This window comes from Mustela lutreola, chromosome 4, assembly GCF_030435805.1.
Source record: "Mustela lutreola isolate mMusLut2 chromosome 4, mMusLut2.pri, whole genome shotgun sequence".
Lineage (NCBI taxonomy): Eukaryota > Metazoa > Chordata > Mammalia > Carnivora > Mustelidae > Mustela > Mustela lutreola.
This window is the reverse complement of record NC_081293.1, coordinates 47677721-47694307: the sequence shown is the minus strand read 5'-3', so window position 1 is coordinate 47694307 and position 16587 is coordinate 47677721. Positions and strand designations below refer to the sequence as shown.

The 16587-nt window shown below is 44.6% G+C and overlaps 1 protein-coding gene across 3 annotated transcripts; it reads right to left on the bottom strand.

The window, feature by feature from the left end:
* Window positions 1-1358: 1358 nt before the first annotated feature.
* Window positions 1359-9091, bottom strand: TMEM254 (transmembrane protein 254). 3 transcript variants are annotated; one of them, XM_059169771.1, is made up of 5 exons: window positions 8086-8404; window positions 7891-7970; window positions 6506-6609; window positions 6260-6319; window positions 1359-3307 (listed from the first exon to the last, which is right to left on the bottom strand). In XM_059169771.1, the coding sequence occupies exons 1-5, from the start codon at window positions 8183-8185 to the stop codon at window positions 3187-3189; spliced, it is 465 nt and encodes a 154-aa protein (XP_059025754.1). In that variant the 5' UTR covers window positions 8186-8404; the 3' UTR covers window positions 1359-3186. The 3 variants fall into 3 exon arrangements, with proteins under 3 accessions (XP_059025754.1, XP_059025756.1, XP_059025755.1); XM_059169773.1 differs by lacking the exons at window positions 7891-7970; window positions 8086-8404 and adding an exon at window positions 8934-9091 and having other exon boundaries at window positions 2293-3307; XM_059169772.1 differs by lacking the exons at window positions 7891-7970; window positions 8086-8404 and adding an exon at window positions 8570-8721 and having other exon boundaries at window positions 2293-3307.
* Between the last annotated feature and the right edge of the window lie 7496 nt (window positions 9092-16587).

The following is a 16587-nucleotide window of genomic DNA, read 5'->3' as shown; positions in this document are numbered from 1 at the left end:
CAACTTTTTGCCTGTGCCAAAAAGGGAACGAGATAACTGACATTTATGCTGAACTAGGAGCTTTGATTAACAAGGCTCCAGAAAGGGCCCAGGCAGAGATGAAAAATGTGACCACACATTTCTATCAAAGGCAGGTTCTCCAACTTCTCTTTTGTCTTTTCAGACCCTCCACGTAAATATGTAGGGCTCTCAGGGGCACCTGGGTGGCTCAGTGGATTAAGCCGCTGCCTTCAGCTCAGGTCATGATCTCAGGGTCCTGGGATCGAGCCCCGCATCGTGGCTCTCTGCTCAGCGGGGAGCCTACTTCCCCTCTCTCTCTCTGCCAAACTCTGCCTACTTGTGATCTCTGTCAAATAAATAAATAAAATCTTTAAGAAAAAAATATGTAGGGCTCTCAGATGGCAAGTTGTTTTGCTCAAGAACCTCTTTATGTATCTGAAATATGACCTCTTAAGTCCAAGCCTTGTTTTAAAACCTTGGCTTAAAAGTCATGTTTAGACGTGGCTCGCATGGGGTCCTGAACAAGCGGGATGTTTACAAGGAAACACTGCACACTAGCCTATTGCCGTTGAAGTGCTGAGGTCATTAGTCATGGGTTTTTCCATCGGTCTTTTCTTTTTTGTTCTTCCAAACTATACCTGCTCCTGACATCTCCAGGGTAGGGGCAGGAGGTAAGAAAACAGTTTAATTTGTCTGCCTTCCTGAGTTGCTTCCACTGAGATGACTCTGGCCTTTTCTCATTTGAACTCAACAAGGATGTTTTTCCCACATTCCCATTACAGCTTCAGTACGAAGACGTCTCCATTTCTGTTCATTTTTTGCTTCACAGACTTAACGTCTACACTCCTGGGCTGCAGAAGATGGACTCCAGCTGGAGTCTGGACTCTGTGTGATGACTTACTTCACCTCGATGTGATGCATTTTATGGGCCTATAAAACGACCCTCACCATTTGCTCATTAAGATTCTTTTTTGCTGTAAGTCATGATAATACCCCAAATGAGGTGATAGGATTTTATACTTCTGGCATTTAAAAAGTAAAAGTACTGCTCTCACTTGCTGCACGGATTTATCAGGTGCTCAACAAATAAAAATGAAAACGAAAGGAGGACAAATGCTGCAATGAAAGGAGACACTCGTGTCCACCCATGAGACAGTGTGCGCGGAGTGAAGTGGGCTCGGGGCAGCTCTCTAAGCATAACGAGGGTCACATGCTCTACAGTGAGGGCATGCTACCTTATCAATAAAAAACGTCTTGATATCTGAACTGTACAAACAGTTCCATAATAGAGTCTACTTAGAAAAAAGCAGAATCAAGGGACAGTATAACAAAATGGACATACAAAAAAAGCATTTGAATAGAGAAGACAATTCACAGCAATTTATTCAAGTTAATTCATTTCACTCAATAATCTGCCATAGTGTTGCTGTCACCATTCATTCATATTACTGTCATTATTGTTTCTTTTTCAAGAGGACCATGCTTTTAAAAACTCTGTTGGATTTCCATGATGTTTAACTCGATGGCTAAAAATTTTCTTCTTAGGGCACCTGGGTGGCTCAGTGGGTTAAGTGTCTGCCTTTGTCTCAGGTCATGATCCCAGGGTCCTGGGATTAAGCCCCGTATTGGGCTCCCTGCTCAGCAGGGAGCCTGCTTCTCCCTCTCCCACTCCCCCTGCTTCTGCTCTGTCAAATAACTAAAATCTTTAAAAAAATTTTTTTTCCTCTACCAAAAGGCAATCCCTTCATGACAAGAGAAACAGGAAAAACTGAAATTTAGTTGTAGAAAGTCATCTCCCCCAAAAGCAATTCATAGTCCAGAATGTTTCAGGGTTGTACTTTTACTTGGGGTCTCTTTTTGGCGGCAAAGGGCTCTCATAAATGTTTGCTTAAAATAGAAAATGTGCCCTACTGCATCGTAGAAGGAAAATACGGTCTAGTCCCTACAGAACTAGGGACTGCCTAGGTGGTCCTCCAAGAAACAACCCTAGTGGCTCCTAGGTGACAGAGTCATCCTGCCAAGATCAGGGAACAGAGTCAGTGACCCTCCTGCCCTGACCAGTCAGTAGTTAAAAAGGTCTACTCAGGTGAATGGGAGAGGTAGTCACTAGCTTCCAGTTTGAATTTCTAGCTCAGGAACATCTGTGTTTGAGTAAGGCAGAGCTGGAGGGAGAGGCTACAGAGATTGGAGAAAATGACTAAGAATAGGCAAGTGTGAAAAAGACACAGGTTTCCTACCAGGGACCCTGAGAAAGGGGGCACCACCAGTCAAGGGCAGTCCTGTGCTTTTCTATGAGAAGAGAATACACCGAGTAGGTTCTATAGTTTTCATAGAACAACTGGAATGATAGTGAACAATTGGAAAGTTAATACAGTTTTCGGTCTGTGGTTCAGAAAACACTGACAGAACACCTGTGTGTAAGGCAATGGGACGGGTGCTGAAAAAAAAAAAAAATCAAGCTAAGATGTGATCCTGACTGGAAGGAGTCATCTAGCAGTGGCTATCAGACCCCTGCACACCACAGAGTGCTGTGTCCTCAGGGCCATGCAGAGGGAAGGATGGCTTCTGGCTAGCTCGATCAGGGAAGGCATTTCCAATCCTTTCCTCTAGGTACCCAGTGTGTCCTCTGTGCCTCCAGGTTACTGCTGGGCCTGGCTCATGCCACGCACTTGCTTATCTTCCTTATCTTTCTTGGTGTGTGAGAAATGGAAGTTTGAGAGGATAAGATCCTGCTTCCTAGGTGCCTAGTGTGTGTGGAATTGATGTGCTGTGGAAATGTCACTCTGTTTTGGTTCAGAAAGGTGGAAAAAATTGGGAGAAAGGAGAGCTAAGATGGGGCAGTATGGGTATGGTGTCTTGGCCAGAAGGTGGGAGCAAAGTTATACCAAGAAGCCGTTTTAATACAAGCTTAAACCAGATGACACAAGGAGCACGAACACGACTAGGAACCTCAAGAGGGTAGCTGGAAGCCCTTGGCCAAACAGGTGAGTCTACAGAACTGGAAAGTTTAAATCCTTTCCTATCATTTAGTCACGCTTGACCAGAGCATATGAAAGAATAATGAATGACTAGAGGGTCTTAAATTTCTGGAAAAGTAGGAAGATAAGTAACTCAGCATCCCCCTCCTCACCCCAAAACAGTGAAGCTGAATGTCAATAGTGTAAAGAAAGCTTTTGAATATCTTCTTTAAGTCTGTTTCTGGCGTTTTGGTCTGTAAGCTATCAAGATGGAGAGAGATGCTATCCCGAAGAGGAAAGTTTGTAGGAACCAGAGTAGTTGAGCCCGACCATCTGTGATGCCTTTGGACCTTAAAAAACAAAACAAAACAAAAAAAAAAGAACTTAGCCACCAGAATTTTAATGTTGCAGTTTCATAAGGATTACTGTCTTCCATTAAAAAAAAAAAAAAAAAAGTATTCCTTCTATGTACTTTCATTAGGTTTATTTTGCCATTCTCCTCCAGCTTCTAAACTTGCACGGTTTTCATTTTTCTTGTGCATTTAGGATGTGCATTTAGCAGTGTGGCTACTGCCTAGGGTACGGTATTATTAAACCATTTCTCATGAGATTCTGAAGAGCAAAAGGTAAAAAAGCTTCAGAACCAGGATGGCTTTAGAGGAAGTGTCTTAAAGGTAGAGCCAATGTAAATTCTAGCTTGTCAACAACTAGCTGCGACGCTGGGAAAGTCACTCATTCTCTCTCAGAATCTGCTTCCTCCTCTGAAACACAGGAATATCGGTGCTCAGTCAGTTAAGTGTCTGCCTTCAGCTCAGATCATGATCCCAGAGTCCTGGGATTGAGTTCCTCGTCAGGCTCCCCATTCAGCTGGGAGTCTGCTTCTCCCCTTCCCTGCCCTTGTGCTCTTTCAAATATATAAATAAAAATCTTAAAAGAAAAAGAAAGAAAAATAGGAATGTCAGTATTTATCTCAGCAAGTTTTGAGATGATTTATGAAATAACATACACAAAGTACTTAGTAAAAGGCTGGCACGTAGTAATAATAAACACCTTGTTGTAGTCATTCAAGCTAAACCACTTAAAACAAAGCTCAAAAGAAAATGACCCAACTATAGTGAATGGCTTGCTAGTCTCATCTGTATATAAAGTCTCATGTGGATGACTTCTAATTTAAAACAAAATTTTAAAACAATGCATGCAGAAATGATACAATTTTCTGTACTAACAGATTAAAGGAGAAAAATCATATGATCATACTGATAAATGCAAAAGCATTTGAAAAATGCTTCTGTTCTGAATATAAGTTCTCTGCAAAATCAGAAACATGATGGAACTTCCTTATGCTGACAGAGGTGGTCTGCATGACCCTAGAAAAAACACAAGGCAAAATGTTGAAAGCTTTTCCTTTAATCAGCAACAACGGAAGGGCCATGATGTATGAGAAATTCATGTTCTTACAGTATTACTTATAATAATAAAAATGAGAGACCTAAAAGTCTGTGGGGGGGGGGTGGATTTGTGAAATGCACTAAGGCATCATAGAATACTGCGCACCAAGAAAATGAATGAGGTAAACTCACTGGTCCAGATATGGAAAAAGAGGGCTTCCTGCTCAGCAGGGAGCCTGCTTCCCCCTCTCCCTCTGCTGCTCCCCATGCTTGTGCTCTCTTGCTCTCTCTGAGGAAGGAAGGAAGGAAGGAAGGAATGAAGGGAGGAAGGAAGGAAGAAAAGAGGGAGGGAGGGAAAAACTCCCCCTAATCAGAGATCCAGAGAGGAAACAGCCCATGGCAGGTTGGAGGAGGCATCTGAAGGAACCATCAAGGGAACTACAGAAGGGGGATCTCTAATGATGGCTGGCTTCTCAAAACTCCACCAGGACCCTTAGAGAAAAAAAAAGCCACCACCGGGTATGCAACATCCATAGCTCCCAGCTGCCTGACCCTGTTTCCCCTAACTGCTCCCACCCCAGCGGGCCACAAGCTGCTGTTTCTAGCGAATAGAAAAAAGAGGGGGCCTGAGAGAGAAGCTACCAACTATACTCTCTTCCCCACAGCAGGCTCCTGAGTCCCAGCTGGATGAGAAAAGACACGGTGACTTACATACCAGTTTATGCTTTTAATAAATAAACTGGACTGACTGGAGGATATCCAATAGTGACTGGCAATACCAGTAACTGGGCTAGGTAGGCAGACAACAACCCACAGGGTGAGAGGACCTGGAGAGGCCTGAGAGGGAGCAAAGCTGCTTTCTGCTCCTCTCCTAGGGAGATAAACAGGAAGATAGAGTAACATCATTTCTTAAAAGCACTTAGCAAGTGTCTGGCATAGTGTGCACTCAAAAAAATATTACTTTTATTATTAAAACATGGTTGTTCTGAAGTATCTAATTTATTTGAGAGAGAGAGAGGGCATGAGAGGGGAGAAGGTCAGAGGGTGAAGCAGACTCCCCATGGAGCTGGGAGCCCAATGCAGGACTCGATCCAGGACTCTGGGATCATGACCGGAGCCAAAGGTAGTTGCTCAATCAACTGAGTCACCCAGGCCAGGTGCCCTGTTCTGAAGTATCTTATCTCTCCCTTTTAGAAGCAATACAACCGTTATAGAGGTCACAGTTCATCTTGACCAGAAGTTAACTGCAAAGTAATAGGCATTACTATAACCACCTCTTCACGTCGCTAGACTGTCTGCACAGGCTTACATGAAGTACTAATGTCAAGAGAATCTTTCCTAGGACCCTCACAAAGTATTAACTTATATTGGCACCTGCAAACAGGGTTGAGCTGGGAGGCTTTTCTAACTTGCAGTGCATCCCAGAGTTATTTGTGAAGCTGGGAAAAAATGACAGATTCCCATTTCAGAGGCAAGGCCTCCCCATTCAGGATCTCTGGGTCTGGACACCAGACATGTCTATTTCAAAAACTGACTCACCTACTCAGGTGAGTCAGTTGTGAAACTAGGATTGAGAATCACTGGCCTACGTCAATACACTGGCTCTTTTTCAAACTAGAAGGTAACCTCCAAATCTTTTGCTATAGTTGGAGAATATACAGAGAATTTCGTTTTTAATGAGGAAAAAATAATCTAAATTAAGTAGTTAATTAACTAACACAAACAAAATGAATCCATTCATTAAACAGTTACAGAGTACTCCTTCCGGGCTAGGCTCAGTATTAGGTGTGGAGATTCAACTCTACCCTGAGAACGCTCTCGGCCTACAAACGCATGAATTATTTAAATGTGGCTACTCTCAGCTTTTATTAGATACCAAGAGAAAAACGATAAAGAGCTATTAAAAACACCTACTTGCACAAAACCATGGCGTACAGGGACTCTCCCACGTGAATCAGCCAGGCAAGCCAATACCTGAAACAAAGTCAGCCTAGTTTAAGGTGATGGTTATCTGCTGAGAAATCTAACACAGAAACCTCAAAAAGGTGCCTTAATGTGAACCAGTAACACTCTCACATAACTTAAGGCAAGTGCAGGCCTTCTAGATCTACAGCACGACTGAGCTGCAGAGTCCACATCCCATTTCCAGAGCCCTCTTACCCATTGTGCAGGAAGGTATGATGATGGTCCACCAAGTACTGAGTGAAGAGGCCCAAGGGCCCGAGGCTCTGATAAGGGATACTCTGGGGCCAGAAAACAACCCACTGCAAGAGAACCAGAAACACAAAATACCTATTAAGTCACTTAAATTGGCAAATGTTTATTTCCGAGAGACTATTAAATAATCCTGATTCTACAAGAAGAAACTAGAGATGAAAATCTCTGAACTAAGTCATCTGTGCTTCCATTCTCCACTTCTGCAGTTTTCTAAAAGCTATTCCAGGGGGAGATTTATGGGGAGGAAGCTATATGATTATCAGACTCAGTGCCCAGGCTAGATGACTTCTTTTTTTTTTTTTTTTAAGATTTTATTTATTTATCAGAGAGAGAGGGGGAGAGAGCCAGCACAGGCAGACAGAATGGCAGGCAGAGGCAGAGGGAGAAGCAGGCTCCCTGCTGAGCAGAGAGCCCGATGTGGGACTCGATCCCAGGACCCTGAGATCATGACCTGAGCAGAAGGCAGCTGCTTAACCAACTGAGCCACCCAGGCGTCCCAGGCTAGATGACTTCTATACTTAGTGAATTCCACCCAAAATATTATTTTATACAGACTGTTAATAAACTTTAGGTTTCTGTGCCCTGGATAGTTTCTTCATTGCAGAAGCTATGGCTAATTTAATTTCGAATCCTTTTTCCTTCTTTCACTTCTACATCTAAACCTGGGAATGAGGGCACCTGGGTGGCTCAGTGGGTTAAGCCTCTGCCTTCGGCTCAGGTCATGATCTCAGGGTCCTGGGATAGAGGCCCACATGGGGCTCTCTGCTCAGCAGGGAGCCTGCTTCCTCCTGTCTCTCTGCCTGCTTGTGACCTCTCTGTCAAATAAATAAATAAATAATCTTTAAAAAAAATAAATAAAAAATAAAACTGGGAATGATCCACTTCACAGAGTTGGAAAATAAGAGCGTCAAGCTTGTGAAGTGCTAATAGCAAATACTTAATCACATTAGTTTTTGTCATCTGAGCAACTTTCCCTTAGTCTCTATATTGTCATCTCTGCCAGCTGAGGTATTTCTGAGAATTAAGTGCCAACAGGTCCAAAATTTATTGTCCCATTCAGATCTCAGCCAAGAGCTGCACTCCTTCTCCCATTATGTCTTACGCATCGCAAATTTAAAGAAAGCATAAAATACCACTGCATCCTCCAAAACCAAAAGGAATGGAATGGGCAGCACCTGCCAGCTCCATAATATCCTAAATTGAATGCTGTCCAGTGTTCCGTAATATACCAATAATGCCAGCTCCATGGTATCCCAATTTGCAGTCCCCAAAGCTTAACTCCATCTATTTTCTAGTCAGGAACACAGAATCGTGGAACAGAAACGCACCTCTGAAACACTTGAGTTCAACACCATTTTACGGGTGAGGACATCAGAGCCAAGGTGAGCAGATCTGACAGCAACCACCACTGTGGCCGCGACAAAACATTTCTAAGCCCCAGTGTCCAGGATCTCCTGGTCAAGATCTAAACAGATGAGCCTCCCTTCCCTTAGCTCACGTCCCCAACTTAGTTCCCAGCCTACTTTTCCCGGTGTCTTCCCTAGCATCCTTTAAACGAACTCTGTCAGCCGGACAAAAGTCGCTTCTCCTCTCCGCAGCGATCCCGTCGTCTTCATTCCCCATCTACGGCCGGACACTGACAAACGCCCTATCCCTCCTTCAGCTCTAACCGCGTTTTCCAAACAATCCCAACTGCCTCGACACTCCGCTTCGGAAGCCCGATCCTGCCCGACCCGGCCCACGGCAGCCTGTCAGCGTGACTTCCCCCTCGCTCAACGCCGCTCTCTCCCGGTAGAGTCGTCGTGACCGCGGAGGGACGAGGACCCCAAGGAGAGGACGCGAGAGCAAAACCATCCCGCGAGCCCACCGACCTCCCGCCCACGCTAGTCACCGAGGCCACGGCCGCGGGCGCAGACGCAAGCGCCAGACCGCGCCCCTACGGCGCCTCTCGCCCTGCGAGGGCCCGGCGGCCCGAAAGGGATGCACCGCCCCAGCCGCACGCCTCACCGCGAAATAGCCCAGTGCCAGGACGGTGACCAGCGAAGGCAAACGTCTCGCCGGACGGAAGTAGGCGGCGGCAGGCCTGCCGACCTCGGACCTCGTCACCACCATCTTGAAAGACCTACTGAGTCTTGGGATGGGGAGCAGTGCCCGCCCCCACTCCCTTACCGAGAAAGCCTGAACAACTGGTTTCGCGGGACGGCGGCCAGAGGCGGAATGCGCGGACGAGCGCGCCGGCGTCTTCTTCCCGGGCCTGGCCCCGTCTGCCCCCGGGGCTCCGGGCGCGCAGAGCCGGATTGCGCCTGCGCGACCCCTCGGCCGGCTGACCGCTCGCTGCTCTCGGCCTGCGCTCCGCCGGAGCTGCCCTTACCGTGTAATACCCGAAGGAGAGGGTGATGACGGTGAACCAGAACAGACTGCCTCTCTGGAAGTACGCCTTACCGCCCGCAGCCGTCCCCATTGTTGCGGCACATCCCCGAGAACGCGAGACTGGGCGCTCCGCGGCGCGGGGGTGGGGCAGGCGGGGCGGGGCTCGGGCGGGCGCTCCTCCCCGCTCCCCGCCCCCCGCTCCCGGCTCCCACCTCCTTCCCGGGACCCTAAGACCCCTGCGGGTTCGGGAACGCCGGCAGCGGGGCTCGTTGGGCTCGGCCGGCCGGGCTGGGAGACATCGCCCCCACCCCCACCCCCCTCTGTGAGTGGCACTTTCCCGCGGTTAGGAGAAAGGTGTTGGAATAGATGATGCTTCCGCCTCCAATAACCGCGAGTCCTCGAGAAGTGATGCTCTGCCTCTCGGTTCATGAAGATGTGTGGAACCGTACTGCGCAGGACTTAGGAGCAGGGGCTGTGGGACTGATGACCCGGGTCTAAGTCCTAGCTCTGCTACACATTTTGGGCCTAAGCGTACATGTCAGTCACTGTTAATAAGTGTAATGTCAGTCACTGTTAATAAAAATTAAACTGAGTAATTTGAAAGATCGAATTGGCTTTAGAGAAGGATTCATGAATGGTGCAGCAACCATTTAGCAAGTAGAAGGGAGCTCTGCTGAGCTGCGGAAAGGGAAAGTGTGTGTGTGTGTGTGTGTGTGTGTGTGTGTGTGTTTAAATAAAGGCAGAGGGTATAAGAAAAGGAATTTATTAGCAAAGATTGCGTTGTTTTAGGGATTGTCGCCCAGCTAAAGGGTAAGAGGGATTACCTCCTGGTGTTGCCCAAGAAATTCCCTTGATTGGTTAAAGGTAACATAAGGGGAGGGGAGGGGAGTGGAGAAGGAAACTGCAGTTCGCTTAAGTATTATGTCTTTTTTTTTTTTAATTTGATTTATTTATTTGACAGACAGAGATCACAAGTAGGCAGAGAGGCAGGCAGAGAGAGAGAGAGGAGGAAGCAGGCTCTCCGCGGAGCAGACAGCCCGATGTGGGGCTCGATCCCAGGACACTGGGATCATGACCTGAGCTGAAAGCAGAGGCTTTAACCCACTGAGCGACCCAGGCGCCCCTAAGTATTAAGTCTTGATATGGGGCCTTAGTTTCTCCATCTGTAAAATGGGGATATATCCCATCCGTTCCTACCTCAGTGCTTTTGGTGGATTAAACAAGTCAATACCTATAATAACAGCACTCACAAAAGTGTCTGGCCTATAGTATTTTCTGAGTTTTGGTTGTAATTAACCTTTCTGTCAGTCCCTGTGCTAAATACTGTAGCATCTATGTGAGCCGGGAGGCATATCAAACCCAAGTGTGCTCTGATTAGGCTTCATGAAAAAAATACTGTTTCTCTTGGACCTTAAAAGCAGGTAGAAACAATAGCTGATAAAAACAACAAAAAAAATAGGTAGTATTTACTGAGTGCTTACTATGCCGGAAAAATTGTTCTAAGTACTGTATTTAGAAGGATTAGCTCGTTTAGGGCGCCTGGGTGGCTCAGTGAATTAAGCCTCTGCCTTGGGCTTGGGTCATGATCTCAGGGTCCTGGGATTGAGCCCTGCATTGGGCTCTCTGCTCAGCAGGGAGCCTGCTTCCCACCCCCCCACCCCCCCACCCCCGCTTCTGCCTGCCTCTCTGCCTACTTGTGAGCTCTGCCTGTCAAATAAATAAATAAAATCTTAAAAAAAAAAGAAAAAGATTAGCTTGTTTAATTATGAAAACAAGTCTAGGTGGTAGATTATTGCCCTTTATATGAAAGAAGAGGAAACAGCACAGAGAAATGTCAGAAGTCATTTAAGTGGAATACTGGAAATCAAGTGACAGTGGAGTGTTCTGGCATTCTTCAGGACCATGCTGTGGAATGGATCAGGTGTGGAGTAGTTCCACAACCTTTTAAAAAAGATTTTATTTATTTATTTGACAGAGAGAGAGAGAGTCAGCGAGAGAGGGAACGCAAGCAGGGGTAGTGGGAGAGGGAGAAGCAGGCCTCCCACTGAGCAGGGAGCCCGACCTGGGGCTCAATCCCAAGACCCTAGATCATGAACTGAGCCAAAGGCAGATGCTTAACGACTGAGACACTGACATGGGAATGTTCTTTTTCCTCTTTTTTTTTTTTTTTTTACGAGAGTGTGTTGGGTGCTATGTTTTATGGAATGAATTCCAGAATAGGTGAGACAGTCCATTTCCCAGATAAACTGCAATGCCTGTCAGTATTTCGGTTACCAATCCTAAACAGTTTTTCTTAGTCCTAATTTCTTCCCATCACGCCACCTTTGTGGTTCTCTCCTTTCACAGCTTTTCTTTTACTTCTTGTCCCCTTGATACAGACTTTTCTGTATGACCTTCTCCCTGTGTTAATAGAACCTTTGCAATTCAATTTTGGCCTCCATCTGGATGACTAAAACTATGTCTCCAGGCTTAGCCTCCCTCCCTTCTTGCCTGCTGGTCATCTCTACAAGGTGTCACACACACTCCAAAGACAACTCCACTGTTATCCTCAGAGTCAGTCCTCACCAAGGCTCCCCTGATCATGTTAATATTGAGTTCCTTCTTCCAGGAACCCTGACCCCCAACTCCCGCCTTTGGTTGCCCTCATATCTAGTCGGCTGCCAAGAGTTCCGTTGATTAACATCACTTCTTATCCTTTGGATTAAACCATAGCTTAATTTCTGCCCTCCTTGGGCCATTCCCTCCTATGTTCTACTGATGTGGGAAACAAGGCAGAAGAGAAATTATAAAATTTCCTCATTACTTAGAACCCATGGATGAGTGCTTGAAATAGGCAGAGTGGCATTCCTCTAGGGACTCAGCTGCCTTCACGTTGATCCTTCACTAAGAGCAAAAGGTAATCTTAGCCCGACCTCCAGGATTCTGTGAGTCTACTTGAACATACAAAAATTCCTTTGGAAATTTTTATATCTCAGCCCCCCAAGATACAGGTTAACAATCATCCTGTAAGCTTAGGGCCCACTGATATACATCTGAAGGGTCTCCTGATAGAGTTTTTACTAAATAGTAATAAACAACCTTTTCCTATCTAACTAGCCCCTTCAGGGTCCTTGCAGGCTTGTGTTGTCCCTGACCACCTCCCAGCTTGAAAGTATATAACGAGCCACCCTCTTGACCCCACTGCAGCTCTTTCTGCCCAAGGGTCCTGTCCCCACGCTTTAATAAAACTGCATTTTGCACCAAACATGTCTTAAGAATTCTTTCTTGGGGGGCGCCTGGGTGGCTCAGTGGGTTAAAGCCTCTGCCTTCAGCTCAGGTCATGTTCCCGGGGTCCGGGGATCGAGCCCCGCATCAGCCTCTCTGCTCAGCGGGGAGCCTGCTTCCTCCTCTCCCTCTTTGCCTGCCTCTCCGTCTACTTGTGATCTCTATCTGTCAAACAAAGAAATAAAATTAAAAAAAGAAAAAAAGAATTCTTTCTTGGCCATCAGCTCCAGACCCCAACCATTTTCTACACCACTACCATTTCTACCCACATGCGATCTCTATCAAATTTGACTTACAGTTCTCTACGAAGTACAGTTCTCACCATCATGTGCACAAAAGGAATCCAGATGAAGTTACCAGGAGATCAGCAGTCAGATATGAGTTGTTTATGTCAATCCATAAAGAACCCATAGTAAACTGGAGATGTCAGCTGGAGATTCAAAATGATTTTGTCCTTGGGTGCCTGGGTGGCTCAGTGGGTTAAAGCTTCTGCCTTCAGCTCAGGTCATGATCCCAGGATCCTGGGATGCAACCCTGCATCTGGCTCTCCGCTCAGTAAGCCTGCTCCCCACGGCCCTCCCCTCACCGCCTGCCTCTCTGCTTGCTTATGATCTCTGCCTGTCAAATAAATAAATAAAATCTTTAAAAAAAAAACTATGAAAAAGACAAATATTTCTTTAAAAAAAGAAAGGACTTTGTCTTTTCTAATTCACCCTCTTCACATGAGACACAAGTAGCTAAAGTTTTCATCCTCCGTTTGTCCTATGTTGCCATCCCCTCTGGGTTGGCAAAGAAATGTCTCACCCTTTCCAGTGTCTCTCTCTCCTTTGAATGGGTTAGGACCTACACATTGAAGATAAGAAAATATGGGGAAGGAAACTTCTTAGAAAAATATTAAAATTAAAATCTATAAAGGGAAAGATAAAAATTTTAACTGCATCTAAATTAAAAACGTCATTTTTATGAATGGCATCATAAATTTGAAAGACTTGGAAGAAGGAATGCTTCAATATATATCATCAACAAACGAGTCAAGGGCATGAATCAGATATCCTTAAAAGAGAAAACTCCACTGGCCAAGAAACATGAAAAGATGCTCAACCTTTGTGGCAAGTAGGATGTGCAAAATGAAGCCCAAATAAGATACTATTTTTTCCCATAAGACTGGCTTACCACGTATTAAGACACACTATAAAGAACTATAATAATCTAAAACATCTGATATTTAAAACCCAAATCAAATAAGTCAATGGAAAATGATACTTCAGAGATAGATCTGACATATATCAAACCATTTACTTTATGTTAAAGGTAACATTTAAAATTAAGGAAGAAAAAAAATGAACTAGTCCTTAAATTATGATGACTGGGGAATTATGATCTACTTGGGGATTTTTTTTCTTTTAACTCTATTCTCCTCCCTACACAAATATACAATGATGGCAGGATCATGAAGTACAGAGATAATAGTACCCCCGGGGGAGTGCTGATGAGATGGGTGAGCAGGGGATGATAAAGGCCCCCCACCCCCCCTAGGATCACAATCAGGAGGGGAATCCAAACAAACATCCAGGATCAGATAGAGCATTGTGTGTCCTGAGAATTAGAAGCAATTTGTTGTTGTTGCAAGAAGGAACGATGTGAAGGGGAGGCTGGAAAGGCAGGTAGGGTCCCTGAATGTCATTAGGTGTCAAACTGAGGACTTTAGTCCCTTTGGCAAGATGAGTCAGTGAAGATTTTTTTTTTTTTTTTTTAAATCTGTGGAGTGAAAATGGTATACGTTGGATGGAGGTAAAATTGGAAGCAGGGGAAGCAGGAAAGTTGAAAGATAGATAAAGTAGTAGTATGGGGATGGAGAAAGTGTTCCATCATTCATTCACATAGTAAATATTTCTGAGGACCCTTCTGGTGTCAAGCACAGTGCTAGGCCCTGGATACAACGGTGAACAAGGCAAATGCAGTCCAAGTGGGGACGGTGTAGTTCTCGGACAACAGGCAAATCAATAAAGACTTAACTCCCGGCCGCATAACTTAATCTTTTAACACCAACTGACCATTTGCCTTAAACTTTGATATCCTACAGTCAGGGGTGGCAAACAGAGAAGTCCTCAGGCCATGAAATTAACAAATGAATGAAGAGGGCAGTTAACAGGTAGGGTGTGGTGAAGGTAAGGGGGGTAGGAGGGTATGTTAGACCTGCACACAGCTCTTCAGAGGATGCTGTTAATTGCTGTTGATTAGATTTTGTGCAGGATCTTGGCCTATGGGACCCTGAGTCTTCTATTTTTTTTTTTCAAATAATTATTTTTGATTTTTACTCTTTTGGTGTTTTAAAAAAATTTTTTTTATTATTTATTATCTCTTTATTTATTTATTTTTAAAAATTCCATTTTAGGTTTATAGAAGAGCCCAGCAGATAGTTCTTAGAGTTTCTCATATTCACCCCCATCCCCCACCCTCCTACATAGTTCCCTTATTATTAATATCTTACAACTGTATGGTCCATTCATTAGAATTAATGAATTAATATTGATGCTTTTTAAAAATTTAAATTCAACTAATTAACATGTAATATGGGGCGCCTGGGTGGTTCAGTGGGTTAAGCCTCTGCCTTTTTCTCAGGTCAGGATCTCAGGGTCCTGAGATCGAGCCCTGCATTGGGCTCTCTGCTCGGCAGGGAGCCTGCTTCCTCCCCTCTTTCTCTGCCTGCCTCTCTGCCTACTTGTGATCTCTCTCTGTGAAATAAATAAATAAATAAAATCTTTAAAAAAAAATTAATACGTAATATATTGTTGGTTTCAGAAGTAGAGGTCAGTGATTCATCAGTCCTACATAATACCCCATGCTCATCACAAGGATTCTGATTTTTTTTTTATATGTGCTTGGGAAGTGGTTAGTTTAAAGGTGGCATAAAGTAAAAATTCAATAAATGTTTCCTGGTTAGTCTTCTTATTGTTGTTACACATCAGTCAGCTAAGTGCTGGGTTATGAGAGGAAGAGGAGAGCAAATGGCTAAGACTCAGTTTGAGAAAATTCAGTTCACTGATTGGGCAATTTACATAAAGTAAACAAGACTCAAAATGCTCAAAGCCAATTCGCTGAATCATCAGTTTGCCAAATTCACCAAGTTTATGGACTGTGGTTTTAATACTTAAATAAGGAGCTTTTTTTTTAAAATAAGATTTTATTTATTTATTTGAGAGAGAGAGAGAGAAATCACAAGCAGGGGCAAGGGTAGAGGGAGAAGAAGACTCCCCGCTGAGCAGGGAACCTGACCCGGGACTCCATTCCAGGACTCCATTCCAGGACTCGGGGATCATGACCTGAACTGAAGGCAGGCGTTTAACCCACTAAACCACCCTGGAGTCTTGCAAACCTTTATTTTTTATTCCACAAATCCAGGTGTTGATTTCCAGGGCTAGTTAGCCTTTGCAGGTATCCTCACACCTGTGTAAATAATTTTACTCTTTCTTATGAATGCTGGGGCACGTTGTATACAATTTACAGAGATCAAGTTCTCGTGAGCAGCCAATATTTCAGTATGGGGAAGGGGATAGAAGGAAGTGAAAATACCCAATAATCTCACTTTGAGCACACACATTGAGAAAGAAAAAGAAAAGAGTATCACCTAAGCGCAAATGTAATGTCTATGTAAAAGTGAAAACAAAACAAAACAAACTAAAAACAAAGAAAAAATGACCCAGACCTGGATATAATGAATACATTGTTGCTGATGTCCGCAAAGAAGACTGTGGCACAGAGTAGGGGTTCAGAAATCTGTATGGAGTAAATGAATGAATGAAATACTCTGTTTCACATATCTGTGTAGAGGGAAAATCTTGCATCTTTGGTGTAAGCACACTGAGGACTCACCATATTTTGGGGACATTTAAGTTTAACTTTTTTAAAAAAAGATTGATTTTAGAAAGAGAAAGAACACAGGAGAAGGGGCAGAGGGAGAGAGGGGATTTCCAAGTGACACCCTCCTGAGCAGAAAGCCAGATGTGGGGCTCCATCTCAAGACCCATGAGATCATGACTTAAGCCAAAATCAAGAGTTGGATGCTCAACAGATTAAGACACCCAGGTGCCGTGCCCTTGGTTATTTTCTTTTAAAGTTGCCTGAAACTTACTTTTGTAGCTCGGGAGGCAGATCTCTAGGCCAGAAAGGCAGAGAGTATCCCAGTGGCTGGAAGTGACCTCACTTGGTTGGAGCTAAGAGTTTGCAGGAGGCCACGGAGTCTTTAAGACCAGGCTGAGAGAAGTAGTGGCCAGGTCATGAAACTCCCTGTTAGGCATTCTGGTAAGTTCTAACGCTGCCTTGCTGGTGATAATTGTGAGTTAAGTACTAAAAGTTCACCTGAATGCTGGTTTTCTGAGCACAGAGACTGG

Bases quoted from the DNA above. Each gene is read 5' to 3' on its own strand.
- TMEM254 (XM_059169771.1), bottom strand. From the start codon at position 8,185: ATGGGGAATGAAGACGACGGGATCGCTGCGGAGAGGAGAAGCGACTTT. The intron at 6,610-7,890 runs GTGCGTTTCTGT...GTTCTCTTGCAG, and splicing joins TGAACTCAAGTGTTTCAGAG to TGGGTTGTTTTCTGGCCCCA. The intron at 6,320-6,505 runs GTAAGAGGGCTC...ACTTTGTTTCAG, and splicing joins CATACCTTCCTGCACAATGG to GTATTGGCTTGCCTGGCTGA.